Here is a 13,582-nt window from a genome sequence, read left to right as displayed (position 1 = left end):
ATTCCTGCGGATGGAGCTGGTAGGAACGTTGGGTTGCTCGGTCAATGGCCAGGGTCAACGGCGGCGTGATGTATTCCGCAAATATGCCCGACTGTGAGGGCGGGCAAAAGCCGGCGTGAGTAGGTTAAACGTTGAGTTTTATAAGGGCACCACGGGGTGACCAGCCCCTCCCCACCCAGCCCCTCCAAACCCTCCCCACCCAGCCCCTCCCCACCCTCCCCCACCTAGCCCCTCCCCACCCTCCCAACCCAGCCCCTCCCCACCCTCCCCTCCCTACCCGGCCCCTCCCCACCCTCCTCTCCCCACCCAGCCCCTCCCTGCACGACGGACGGACGGACACAATAATCCCCTGTGGGCTGGTGTAACCAGGAGGTTCCTACCAGTATCATGTGTTTAGAGTATTTGGCTGCTATAAGTTTAACACGTAGTAGGCTTTCGCGTCCAATATCATCCATAATGCAGGTTTTTTTTGGGGTTAGATCGTGTAAATATAAATGTGTCGTTAAACCCGCCACCACCCGACACAGCCAATTAGTAAGATTTGTCACGTGAACAGAACATGCCAACACATCGGTGTTGCTGTCCTAGTGTAAAGTAGAGCCGACACGAGGTTGCAGGGGGTCCGTCCTTCATTTCTTCCCCCAGTCCACACTCGCCCGCAGCCCTCTTCGTCCGTTCCCCGCCAGCAATTTCCCTGTCCCGCTCAGCCCCCCTCCTCTCTCTCCTCTCCCTTCCACTGTTTCCGCTCCACTGCCCCCTCCTTTTAGCGGGAATCCATACCCCTGACATCCCTTACACGAGTAACGATTTGGCATGTTCTGTTTAGGTGACAAACCTTACTAATTGGTTGCGTCGGGTGGTGGCGGATTTAACGACACATCTATATTTACGCGATCTCACCCCCAAAAAAACCTACATTTATGGATGGCTGCTATAAATGTCCACATGATAAGCCACTTCGTTGAACTATCATTTGTGTCCAGGTCGCTTCTGGTAAAACAAAAATAAGTATAACCCGTAAAAACAAAGTTTTTCACTATAAATCCTTAATATGTGTGGCGGCTAGAGTCCTCTCGTCCTCTGGCTTGAGATGGCTGCCACCTATGGGTCAGATGATTGCATTGCACCATTAAGCAATTGGTAATTAAATATAATATTTTTGTCCTAAAAAGTGTAAAATTTTGGAAACATTTTTTCACGAACATTAATTGTCACGCACAACGAGTCTGTGTGGAAAATGTCAGCTCGATTGGATCACGGGAAGTGGGTTAAAAAACGACCGAAAGATTTGCACGGTCCTAAGCAAGCAAGCGAACTTAATATAAAGGATTTAAAAATGCATGCCTCTTGAAATTCACCATCTCCTGAATGAGCTGTCGCATAACGACATGGACCTTGGTGATGCATTTTTATATGGCTCCAGATTTTGTATTTTCACTACCATAGCTTTAAAATATTTGTAAAATAATAAATTATGCACTGCAAAGATGATGATCATTTTTTTAAAGGAATTGAAGCGTAACTCATGTTGTATTTCATCTTAGTCGTTCCTTACTGATCTGTTCTAACTACTCTGTTCCTCGACAGGTTCCATTGAAATATGTTCAGACTTCAGTTAATAATGATCATAACTTGAACTTGAACACCAATCTTAGAGCACAAGGGTATCACGCAGCTGCTATGTTTCACAGGCAGGTAGAGTCTGCCAATAAGCTGGAAATGTTGCAATGTGGTTTCATCCTATTCAATAATTAGTTAATTTTACTACCTATAATCTCCACAGTGACACTAAAGATTTAGTTTAGTGTTACGTGTTGTAAAATGTTGCGGCGAACGACGGCCCATATCTCAAAGAGAGGGTCCTTGCCTATAACATCTGGTCGTTCATCACCGTTGACTCAGGCAGGCCAGACTGCTGATGAGAACCTGTATGTCGAAACCGGTTCAGTGTGTTTATACTGAATCAATGCTGCTGAAATTATGCACCCCCCACACGCACACAATGCCGTGGGGCCGACGGTTTTTTATGAAAAAATATATATACTTCATTTTTTTTACGTGGAGTGCAAGAATAAACTTATTCATAAAAAAAAAGAATTTGCTATCATCATAGTTCATTTCGAGCAAGTGAAATATGCTTGCAATCACATTTTTTAAATCATAATCTTTGTTTCATACAAAATGCGCAACACACGTGTTTACATGGCCAATCGGGATTGCAACACTGCAATAGATAAACGTTTATTTAATACATTTGTTTAGAACAGCCATTTTATTAATGGGGGAGTGGGGGGTTTGAAACAAAAATGTGTTTTTTTAAAGGTTGGTGCACCTCGCCACCTTTGCTCAGGGGGCCTTAGTCCTGTTTATCCTGCTGCCAACGTCCTCCGTTTGACGCTCATGCTTTGGGAGACTTCCGATTAAGGGTGGCTGACAGTCGGCCCTTGCCTGATCTCTACGAAATGCAGGACCATTCGGCAGATCACGTTGAGCAGCTGTTTGTACATTAACTTGTTTCTCGGCTGGATGCCAGTGGCATATTTTCCAACCCTTCCCATTTAAACTGTAGGCTGCCATTTGTTTAATCCTCAAAACGCGTCACATGAAGTGGTGTGATGAGCTTTGTCAGTCTATTTTAAACAATTTTTTTACGATTAAACTATTTTGGAATTGTAACAGGTAACGCCCACTGAGCTACATAGCTCTTTTTCAGAATCGACCTGGCCACAAATGATAGCTCAACGAAGTGGCTTCTCATCACGTGGGAAATTATAGTAGCCAAACACTGGAAACGCGCGTTTCGAAATGTGAAGAGAAAATTCACGCGACCATGGGGAGAACATGCAAACTCCAAATATACAGGCATCAAGGATCGAGATCGAACCCACGACCTCCTGTATGCAAGGCGAGGTAGTTAACATCTCGCCACCGTGGCGCCCAGCCTACTAATTCAGTACTACTACTTATTCAGTAGGCTTGGCAATTATTCACGACTGCTGACCCACAAGTGATGTTCCACCCTCGAAGAAACCCAATAGGCACTGAGTAGAACGAAGAGTGGAAAAGTCTGGTCTTACTGACACATTTCTAACGGAGGAGATGCCGACATGATTGTCGGGTTATATGAGGTTCTGTGTGTCATCCGGGAGTCTAGTATCAGCCTGGGTGACTAGACATGGGGCCTTGTGGTCCCTATCTGGAAAAGCAAGCATGAAGCATGTCCAGCAGGACAACATCAACTACCGTGATGGTGTTATTCTGCCCTCAGTCCATGCCAATGTTCTGGCCCGTTTGCTTCTGGCAAGGTTCCATGATCATCTGCTGTTAACTCGGCGATTTGAACGGTCCAGCTTCATATCCAATAAGTTAGAATGTAATCAGATATTAGCACTTCATGTCCTTTTCGAGTGCCATGGGGGTTTTGGCAAAAGCTGCTCTCAGCCTGTTGATCTGAATAAGGCATTCAATGTGATGCATCGGTGGACACTTTGGCAAAAGGATCCTGTGACTTTGAATAAATTCAGGCACTAAGAGTGTTGTGAAGTGCGGTGGACACGCTGCTGGGGTGAGGCAGGAGTGTGTGCTTGCCCCTACACTTTTCAATACAACATTATTCCAAAAATATACCGTGATATGCGGGGAGTGTCTTGCGGACCCTGTAATCCACAGCACCGTGAATTTACGCCCAAAATCCACGTAAAAAAATCTCGGATATTTGGAGTTGAGTTGTACGACTCCAATAATCCATGAGACATTAAAAGATTATGGGAGTAGCGGAAAATGTATCGAACCACTCCAATAACCCACAGAAAAATGTGGATTACGAGTTTCGCCATTTTATGGGGAAACCCAAATCCGTGATTAAATGAATCGCGCGACCGAATCCTCCCATCGTCCGAGGCACATCTCACCGGAGCGAAATTTTCATTGCGGATTACAGGAGGCCACGGTGCGCCACGGATTATAGGGTTTGTGAAACATAACAATAGGTTTTACCCCTTCTGGCAATAAAACAAGTGTCAAAATGCCTAAACAGTAAATACATACCTCTTGCAAGGAATCAAGTCTGCATTAACCACACGTACTTGTGGCAAAACATGCAAACAAACATGCTCTGATAATTATATATGCATTGTCTTTGAAACGTATTGATCGACCCCAGAGACAGCCTTCTTCATGGCCTCGTCTCACCAGTCAGGCCAGAGAACGCCAAATACAGGATCCGTGAGTAGGACCCCCGTTTCACTGCAGATTGTTGGGTTTCTGCTGCAATACTGAAGTGTCAATTTGCGTTATAGAGCACGTATAGTATTAAAAAGCCACCCCACACGTATGGGAACAAAACACTCAACAGCTGATTGATACTTTATAGTTTATTTTAGAAACATTTAAAACCAAAAAAGTACAAGCGTTGAATGCATTGTAAGGCCAGCCCTAAAATCCACCCAAGTGTGAAAAGTGATTGAACAAGATTTACAACATTACTGTATATGCATTGCCATGTCATTAATTGAGGTAAATTAATGAAGAAGACTTCACGGGGTAATGCATGTGGGAAAACATCGTAATGTGTACTTGTATCAAAAATACAGATATTCCCAGCAGGCACGCATTTCACAACTTGACATTGGCCACATCATCAGTCGGAAAGAAAACTTTAAAATAGTTTTTAATTTAGTGTTTTAGTGTGCGGATAAAATGTTCGCAATTTCTCCGTTAAAAAATCTAAACAATCGTTTTTTCCTCAGTGATGTAATTCATGTATTTAATCATTATGTAATTAAGGGTAAAACAATACACTATAAATTATCATTTTGTTAGGGTTCTCGCTTAGATACCACCTAGCTTTAAACATTCTCCCTTGCATGGCCATACCTAACCTCCTTTAAACTGTATTATTTGCTTGTGACCGCCTTATATTAAATAGGCTTTTCTTCGCCAGATAGGGAAATTCAAAACGCACATGAATTGTCTGCTTGACGCTACAGGATGATTGTTTTCGTACGATAAAAGGCATATACATGTGTGTTACGGTCTAGTTGCGTAAGTGAAAGGAGAGAGAATATTGTTGACAGTTTTATCAACTTCACAAATGGGACACAGATTTAAAACGTAAACCTCCACACAATACATTCCTGAATAAGAAAATAAACAAGAGAAAAAATATATATATTTCCTGTTAACACCCTCCACACCCCCCACCCCCACAATCCACAGATTTGAATGATAAAATAAGAATTACATATTTTTAAAAGGCCATTTAAAAAAAAACTCAAATGAGGATCTATTGCATATATTGCAATTATTGTGCATTAAAATAAATGTACATCATCATTTTAAATCAGTGACACTGACATTGTAAAAATTGTTATTTTGTACTCCAATGACCATTTCACTTTAACAGTATAATGCATATGTGAAAAACAATTATTCTGGCTGTACATTCTACAGTGCACAACACGAAGGACATACTTCCCGACCTTCCTTCTGTCACACTTTTGACTCTTGCAGTGTGAACATACTAACAGTTTCTGCATTGCGATTGGCCCAGAATATTTGTAACTCACGTGATTTGACGTCAATCCGAACAGAATCATGGTGTTTGTTCATAAAATAAGCAGATGCGCAAACTTACAATAGGCGCTATGACCACCACCTACATTACTGTACTTGTTTAAAACGTGACCATTTTCATTTTATTCGCCAAAATGGTATCTGATGGTTTGTTACTGTCAAATTAAGCTAGTATCTACCATTGCTAAAGCTACAAGTGCAATTAAATAATAGTAATAATCATTACATCTCAAGCAATGCACTCCAGTAACCTCTCACTGGAGCATTAACAGATTTACAGAATGTTTGCCATTTGATGAAAAAGTAAAGTTTGTTAAAAGTGACTTAAAATTAGTGACATTGCAGCTTCAGCCTTTTGATAAACGTTCTGAGCACACAGTCCTGGAATAAAACAAGTCAATGTTGGTGATTAACTGATCGATGTGATGTTTTGCCAATCCACCTCTTGCCATGACTAGTTCTTGATAGAAGTTGTTTAGTTGTCCTCAGCAGCGGCTTTGACCTCCTGTTGACAAAATAAAACATCCAACATGAAAACATTCAATATTTAAAGTATTACAAAAGCTCCGACAACAAAACACAAATAACACAGGACACAATTGCACAAAAATGCAAGCGCTGCCATGAGTTAAATGCCTCGTTGGCAATGCATTCGTGCAAAATGAACCTTTGTATCATTGGCATCACATTGCTTGTAAACAAACGATAAAACATCCAAAAGTACATAATGTACAGCCAACCACCTTAAATTATTAATCTTCACAGACAATAAATGTTTAGTAATAGTCTTGCACAACTGCCTGTATGCATTTAAATCTTTACACATCATGAATAACATTTGCATTGTCATGAACCTCGCTTGCAGGAAATATTCTAGATACATTTTCATGCACTTTTGCTGTCCAACATAATTTTGCTGTATTGAAGAAAATAAACCTGTTTAAATGTCACCGTTTTTCATCCAGGACAGTGATGTGATATTTTACATTGTTTGGCAATCTACACAAAATTGTTTTTACCTCAGTCCAACATTGTTATAAATAACATGCATCCTGAACCGAAAAGGCACAATATCTGAAAACACAATGGATAGGTAATGTGGGAATGGTAATATGCCAGTGGTTTTGGGTATAGAGTTTACATTACAATGTGAATGAAATTGTCAAAATGTAAAAAATATATATATAATTCTTGAATTTAAAAAAAGGTGCAGCCATGAATTGTATTGCTCATGCCACTGTTGGCAGAAGGGCATTCACTAAAGGGTACCCTTGAGTGCTCCCCTGGGTTGCAGTTGGGCTATTTTTCCATGCTGGCCTTGCGCCTTGGAAGATATAGGAATATCCACACTTTACACCATCTGCCGATCAACTAACTGTGGTGTACCCATTTATATTGGTGTTGAGGGCCCGGCCTCTCACCCCAGTTGTATAAATTAGTACACCACAGGGGAAATTAATAAACTTGGCCCTATGTTTCAAATTGCACACAGGGGCAATAGGTCTGATAAATGGCACGTGCAATTTAAATAATGTGGGATGCTTTCATCAATACGTGAAGTTCGTTCACAATGTGTGGCAAAAACACTTACGAAGGGTGTGCGTTCGCCGTATTTGCTGTAGAAGGTCATTTGGACCTCGTTCTTGTGGCCTGTGCGCTCATCGAAGCAATGACAGCTGCTGAAGGGAGGGCTGTAGAGGTGCAGACTGATAGCCGTCTCCGAGTGGCTCACGTTTTCAACTCGGTGCAGTCCAATGCTGTCTGCAAGTCACACAACCGCACGTGAGAGAGTTTACATGTTAAAATTCAATGTACTACTCCAACAGTCTCAAGACGAGTGCATGCAATGTAGAATTTTAAAAAAGTCCAGACTATATTGATTTTAAATGTGTGCATATATGCGTATATATATGCCAGCCTTAAACAAAGATGGTGCAGATCAAATAATATAATATAATTAATGCCTGTAGTATCAATAATATATAAGCTCTACCATGGTATTCATGGTGTTTGTGGTTAGTTTGTTGTCCTGCCCTGCACCTCAGATTAGCATGGTCATCTATGTACAGAGCAAAAAAGGTCAACATACAAATGATACAATTGTTGCAAAAATGTAGTCATGTAGGGAAGTCCTGGCCACATGAACAGTAGTGTGCCTGGATTATTAAGCAGAAACCTAGAATTATCTGCCTAAGCATATATTAATACTACTCGGTGCCTTTCTAATAATTTGTCACGGTGTGTGTGTGTGCAATGTACCATTGATGTATGTGACTTGATCCTCAGAGTACAGATTCTCAGCCTTCTTGATCAGCTCCTGTTTCTTGGTGCTGGGTGTCGGCCACTCGTACATCGTCTCCTTCAGCTGGCCCTGCATGATCTTCACGAAGCAGTGGGCGTCCATGTGGTCATGGATGGAGCTGAGCACAAGGGATGTGTTTTTGTTAATTTCAAAACGAAGGATAAAATAAAAACAGGTCAAGAAAACAAGTACAAATTTCACACATTCATACAGATAAATGTTAGCCCGGCATGAAATTACATGAGAGTATCATTATTGTGGTCGTTTATCTAGGGAAGTCTCACGAAGTTATCGGTTGCTTTGTGGATTCCACCAATAGAATAATTTGTCATTTTTCGAATTTGGCAAATTTGAACAATGACGCCGGCACACAATGGCCTGCTCTTGCGAATAACGTCATGAGATCTTTAGCGTCCACTGTTGAACTACACGTACAGACATCATACAAGCTGTAAATAAAACAGAATTCAACTTATATTTGAGAAAAAACAGTAAAATATTGCGGTGACATGTGATTTGAATGCATGTAATAACAGACAAATTTAGCGTTCTACTACTGAATAAAACTGTGACCAAGTGTTGTTACTCTATTGCATAACTTAAAACAATTACGAAGCCAAAAACTTCGAGTCTGCAGACCATAAAACAATCAGTAAATATGACCCTGATGATCAATTCAATGGTATATAGCAAAGAATACTGCCTATGCTATTTTTCAAAATTGTCACAATCGACCATATCCACTTTTTTATATTCATTAAAATTAAGGAGATATTGCCTGCTTTTTTTTCAACATAAAATGTTGCATTTGCACAATAGGTGCTTGTGGATTACATTCTCCCAAAGTTATACCTTGTTCCTTGCTTTGCGAAAAATACATTTTGCACAATGGGCATCTTTTTGTTTTTATGGAAATAATAACAAGCTGTGCAACATCTTTGACCTACTCACTGTTGCTGTGCAAACTCCATTAACTGCACTGCAAATGATTTGTACTTGATGTTGCAAAGCGAATGTTCACTTTGGTATTATTTATTTATTTGCTTAACCCTTGCCATATGTTGGTGGGAGATGCAGCACAGTGGTTTGCGGCGCACAATGCTATGAACGCCAGTAACCTGAGTTTAATTCTCTACCACGGCTCACATCGGTGCTACATGAACTGGTCCCCCCCCCCCGCCTTCACCAACCCACAATAACAAGAGTGGTGAAGTTTTGTCAAACAATCCTCATGACCGGCGCGACATACGCAAGTAAGCATTGCGAACGTTGGACAAACGTTGGTTGACGTTGGGACCAATGTTAATCAATGTTGGTCCCAACGTTGCATGTTTACTGGGTAGGGGGACTTCATTTGGAAGTGGATTGACACATCGGTTGTAAATGATTATATTTTACCATAGCCATGGTGTCTACCATTTGTTAAACGATGGTTAAGGATTTACTGGTGTTAATGTTACGATAGATAATTATGGCACCTGCGCAGTATTCGCTTTTCAAAGCAAGGTTTTTAAAATTAAGAGTGTACCAGTTTTCAATGTGTAAATACTATCTTGTTGAAACATATAGGATTCTCACCTGCCATGACCTTCTCCCCAGCAGAGCAGCATGAGATTGAACTTTCCATTGCCTTCATCAACCAGGTTCCTCGTATACCTACACCAGACAACAGGGAGACTTGTAAATAAGGTGGGACTTACAGTGCCACGGAGACAATATAAAAACAAGCATTTCATTAAACATTGCAAAGGACATAAGTAAACATATGCACATGCTCTTGATCAGTGGTTCTTAACCTGGGGTGCAAGCACACCCTGGGGGTGCGAGAAGCCCTTTCTGGGGGTGCGAGACGTGGCCAGATTTGTTTTAGAAGGTAAATAATCGAAAAGAAACATTAAGCACGGGCACTTAAGTACATGTATCTATTGACATTATCATTTGCTTCATGATTGAGAACCAAACGGGTCCAGGCTGCAGTAAAGGCTAAGAACCACTGCTCTATATATTTGAAACGTTTTGTTTACGCCCCTGTGCGGTGACCTAAACAAAACAAGCTACCGCAAGGCCATGTCACCGGCTGTTTGTTGCAGAGGTTCGCGGTTCTAATCCAGCAGGCCACCCTGATTAATACTCTGGGCATATTAACCGTAAAAAAATGTGCCATCTGGCTTCACTGTGGACGTTAAGATCCCACTATGGAGTTAGGTCATCGTGCGCTGGCATCATTGTCAAACTTTGAACAATTATTTTTATTTCATCATAATTTATTAAATGTTATATTGTCCCTTTAGTATAAACACTGTGTATACAGTATACACTAGTTCAAATTATCTCATTAATTTTACAAAGACAATTGTAATTATCTCACTTCGATTAACAACCCCATAATTGCAAATAATTACATTTGGCAGGAGTAACAAGTTAGGGAAAGGGTCGTCATTCTGGCATTTTCCCACATCCCCAACACAATCATGAAAACTCCACTCACTACCATAATCTTTTTTTTTAAAGATCCCAAAGCACATTTTACTCAGCGGAGTTATTGGCACAAGCACTTTATGGCTCCGTGTGTATTACGAAAGGCACTATACCATGACAAACAGCACACGGTACCAGTTTGGTGAAAGTGCAGTTGGCTAGAGCGGGAGAGTTCATTTATATTCCAGTCCTTTCTTTTGCGTGGAGGGGGGCAGCGTGTGCAGGCAACCGTGTTCAAAGCACACAACAATGCTCGGCTTCGGCTTATTTATTTGTCCAATGCAGATTTGCATTATAATCAATATTGGGCAGTGTGTGATAACTGCTTTGTATGCTTTCCGATGCGTTATACGATATTCACTTACATTTCTCGTGTAAGATACAATGTATGTAAACATGGTGGAATAACAACGCCTTGCAACTTGTAGTTTCACAAATTTAGATGTCGCACGTTCGTAAATGGTCCACAAGAGGTTGCAATTACAACCGCAACTAGCATCGAAGTCATAATCCCATTGCATGGTTTAACTCTTATATAATACGAGCACACTTTAAAGGTGTGAAGTACATCACAGTATACGCATTGTTTTTTCTTGTTTGATCTTTAAAATAGATTTTACTTTACTCCAATCCTACCCAACACGACCCATGCTGCAAGCACCCTACAAATCCTAAATCCAATTGCTTGCGAGGGGCGGCGGTGTGTGTGTGTGCCTCCATCCAGCAGTGAATTGATCATACCTGATGATGATGATGGTGATATTGATAAGGGTGAGTGGTGGTGGTGGATTGATGCGGGCCTTGGAGTGTGTGGAATGTGTGCTGCTTGGGTCTTTGCATCCAGTGTAGGGGCGAGATCATTCTTACCGAAACTTGTCAAACTTGGCGAAGCGCTCCCAGTCGGTCGCATCGTGCGGATATGAGGCCATCACAGCCTTCACCTCATCCACGTCCACCTTGTCCCCCGAGAAGAGCTCGTGCAGCACCGAGATCAGCTCGTCCAGGGAACTCGGCTTGCCCTTCACGATGCTGCTGCTGCTGCTACTCTCCATCTCGAAATCTCTGCAATGCTAGCCGGCGTTCTACTTTTATGTGGATATGTGGATGTTACAGCCAAAAGCTATCGGAGGTGGGGTGGAGTCAAAGTATTTGACAAAGGATGCGCAAAACCCAACACTTACCACACCCGGCTGTGATATGTATCTAAGCTCCTGGACCTCTTCCCTCTCAATCTGTTTGAATCATTCGCCGGTTGCAATTGATTCGTTCTGGAGTGGACTCTTTCTGCTCTGCCTTGCACACCCCTATCGGCTGTCGTCTCGTTCCTCTCCCCTACTTCTCTCCAACCACTAACGCCGATTCTCTCTCTCGAGCCAGCTAGTGGTGAGCACTGCTGTCCCTGTGGCTCCCGCTGGCTTTTTAAAGGCGCTGACAGCCACAGAGACGTGGCATTGACGTCATGGATATGCCTCTAGGCAGCAGCCGCTGATGCTGTCCTACTAAGCGTGGGGGGAGGGTGGGCGGACTTTTTGTTGTTGTTGTTGTGTTCACACATAGCAATGCCACAACCACAACGAGCCAACACCACCACCCCCGCACTGCATGCTAAGCAGCTCAGCGCAATTTAAATCGTGATCGTTTTAAGTTGTGCATCAATGAGGCATTGTTCACGGAGATGAAATCGCCTGCGCAAGGAGTTGTTCGGATAGCGGTGGAATGCGATTGCCAGGAGCACTCTGTATCGTAATGTGTTCGGCATTCATTCAAGCCCAAGTTGAAAGCAAAATAAAAGCGGATGAAATGATTCACTCGATGAAAATTGTACTCGAACCGGGGATAATCTTTATTAGGTACGTGGCCATAGGAAAAATGAAGTTAATTGTGCACTGTAACAGCATGCAGCCAACATTACAAAGCCTCTCCATCACCGGCGGCTGACAAGAATAGGCTCACCTAGAGGGAATTCAGGATGGATGAGGCATGGACTCGGTCGGTTTCGTTTCCCCAATCTTTTTCGTCTCGTTTTGTTCGGTTCCTTTTCATTGTTTCTGGTTACATCTCTTCGCGCAAGTTTTGTGCACTTTATCAGCTGCTGCTACGAGTTATTAAAAAAAATCATGAATAAGTTTAAGAACGCGAATAAAAGAAATATCCTCACAACCATTGTTTTTTTTTCTGAGAACTCAGTGATGCTGAGAAGTTTCCCAAAGTCACAGCAGGCGACGTTCAGGATTCGAAGACTGAGATTCAGTTTAAATGCCCAACGATCCAAAATCCAAGCTTTGAGCAACGAATTTGTCGATTCTAAGAGCTGCCCTCAAGCCGCACTAAACGACTAGGGGTTTAAGGTTTGACGCCTAAGGCGATGAATTGTTTTGTCAGAAGCAACATTACTCGCATTGTGATTAACACGGGAGGGAGAAAACCGGTTTAAGCCTGTTCTTTTGGCAAACGGTTAACCGGAACGAAACCTTCCGGGACCAGAATTGCAAATGAGCACAATCATTTTTCTTCTGGAGTTAAAAAAATAACACGTGTACTTATAAGCCATGCATATTGTACTACATGTGCAGCGTAGTTGTCAAGCCACTGCTGGATGAACGCCCGCCCCCGCCCATGCCATGTGGTTCGTGGGGGTTATTTGACCATCCTCAACCAGTGCGGGTTCGTCATCTTGTACGTGAATGTGGGATTAATATATAGTATTAGGGGAGCGGTAGTGTAGGGGTTAGCGCGCTGCGCTACGAGACCGGCCACCCGAGTTCAGTTCCCGCTCAGGGCCACCAATACCCAGTGACGATTTTATCCGAACCGGTCCTGGGCCTCCCCTAGGTCGACTCAGCCACAAACGAGCATCTGGTGCGGTGTGGAAACATCGCCGATTTGGAAATAAAGGCGGCCGGGCGTGGCGATGACCCATCCACTTCCTCGTGTGTTGTGCCGATTTTTATAGGTGCTCACGAACAGCCCCAAAGAGTTCGTTAATACTATACGGGTGGACCTTTGTCTTAATATTCATTGAATTTTAGAAAGTCCTCTTCCAGAATAATACGGACAATATTGCGTTGATATTTCGATGTTAATACAATTCCTGATTTGGCGGTGCGGTATGGTAAAAAAGATAACGTAGATTTAAAGATGTGTACGTGTGTTATCTCTTAAGTGTGGCTTTTGTCCCGGTGTTCCTGTTGCCTCTAACACGCCGAAAGTTTCTGCCCCTCCGGCAAA

The 13,582-nt window shown here is 42.4% G+C and overlaps 1 protein-coding gene across 1 annotated transcript; it reads right to left on the bottom strand.

The window, feature by feature from the left end:
- Nucleotides 1–4,358: 4,358 nt before the first annotated feature.
- Nucleotides 4,359–11,824, bottom strand: CDO1 (cysteine dioxygenase type 1). Its single transcript, XM_078862263.1, has 5 exons — nt 11,222–11,824; nt 9,455–9,532; nt 7,834–7,994; nt 7,166–7,335; nt 4,359–6,079 (listed from the first exon to the last, which is right to left on the bottom strand). Exons 1-5 carry the CDS (start codon nt 11,404–11,406, stop codon nt 6,050–6,052), a joined length of 624 nt encoding a protein of 207 aa, XP_078718389.1. The 5' UTR covers nt 11,407–11,824; the 3' UTR covers nt 4,359–6,049.
- Between the last annotated feature and the right edge of the window lie 1,758 nt (nt 11,825–13,582).

Source organism: Lampetra fluviatilis, chromosome 13 (assembly GCF_964198595.1).
Source record: "Lampetra fluviatilis chromosome 13, kcLamFluv1.1, whole genome shotgun sequence".
Taxonomy (NCBI): domain Eukaryota; kingdom Metazoa; phylum Chordata; class Hyperoartia; order Petromyzontiformes; family Petromyzontidae; genus Lampetra; species Lampetra fluviatilis.
The sequence above is the reverse complement of the archived record's forward strand: the minus strand, read 5'-3'. Positions and strand labels throughout refer to the sequence as shown.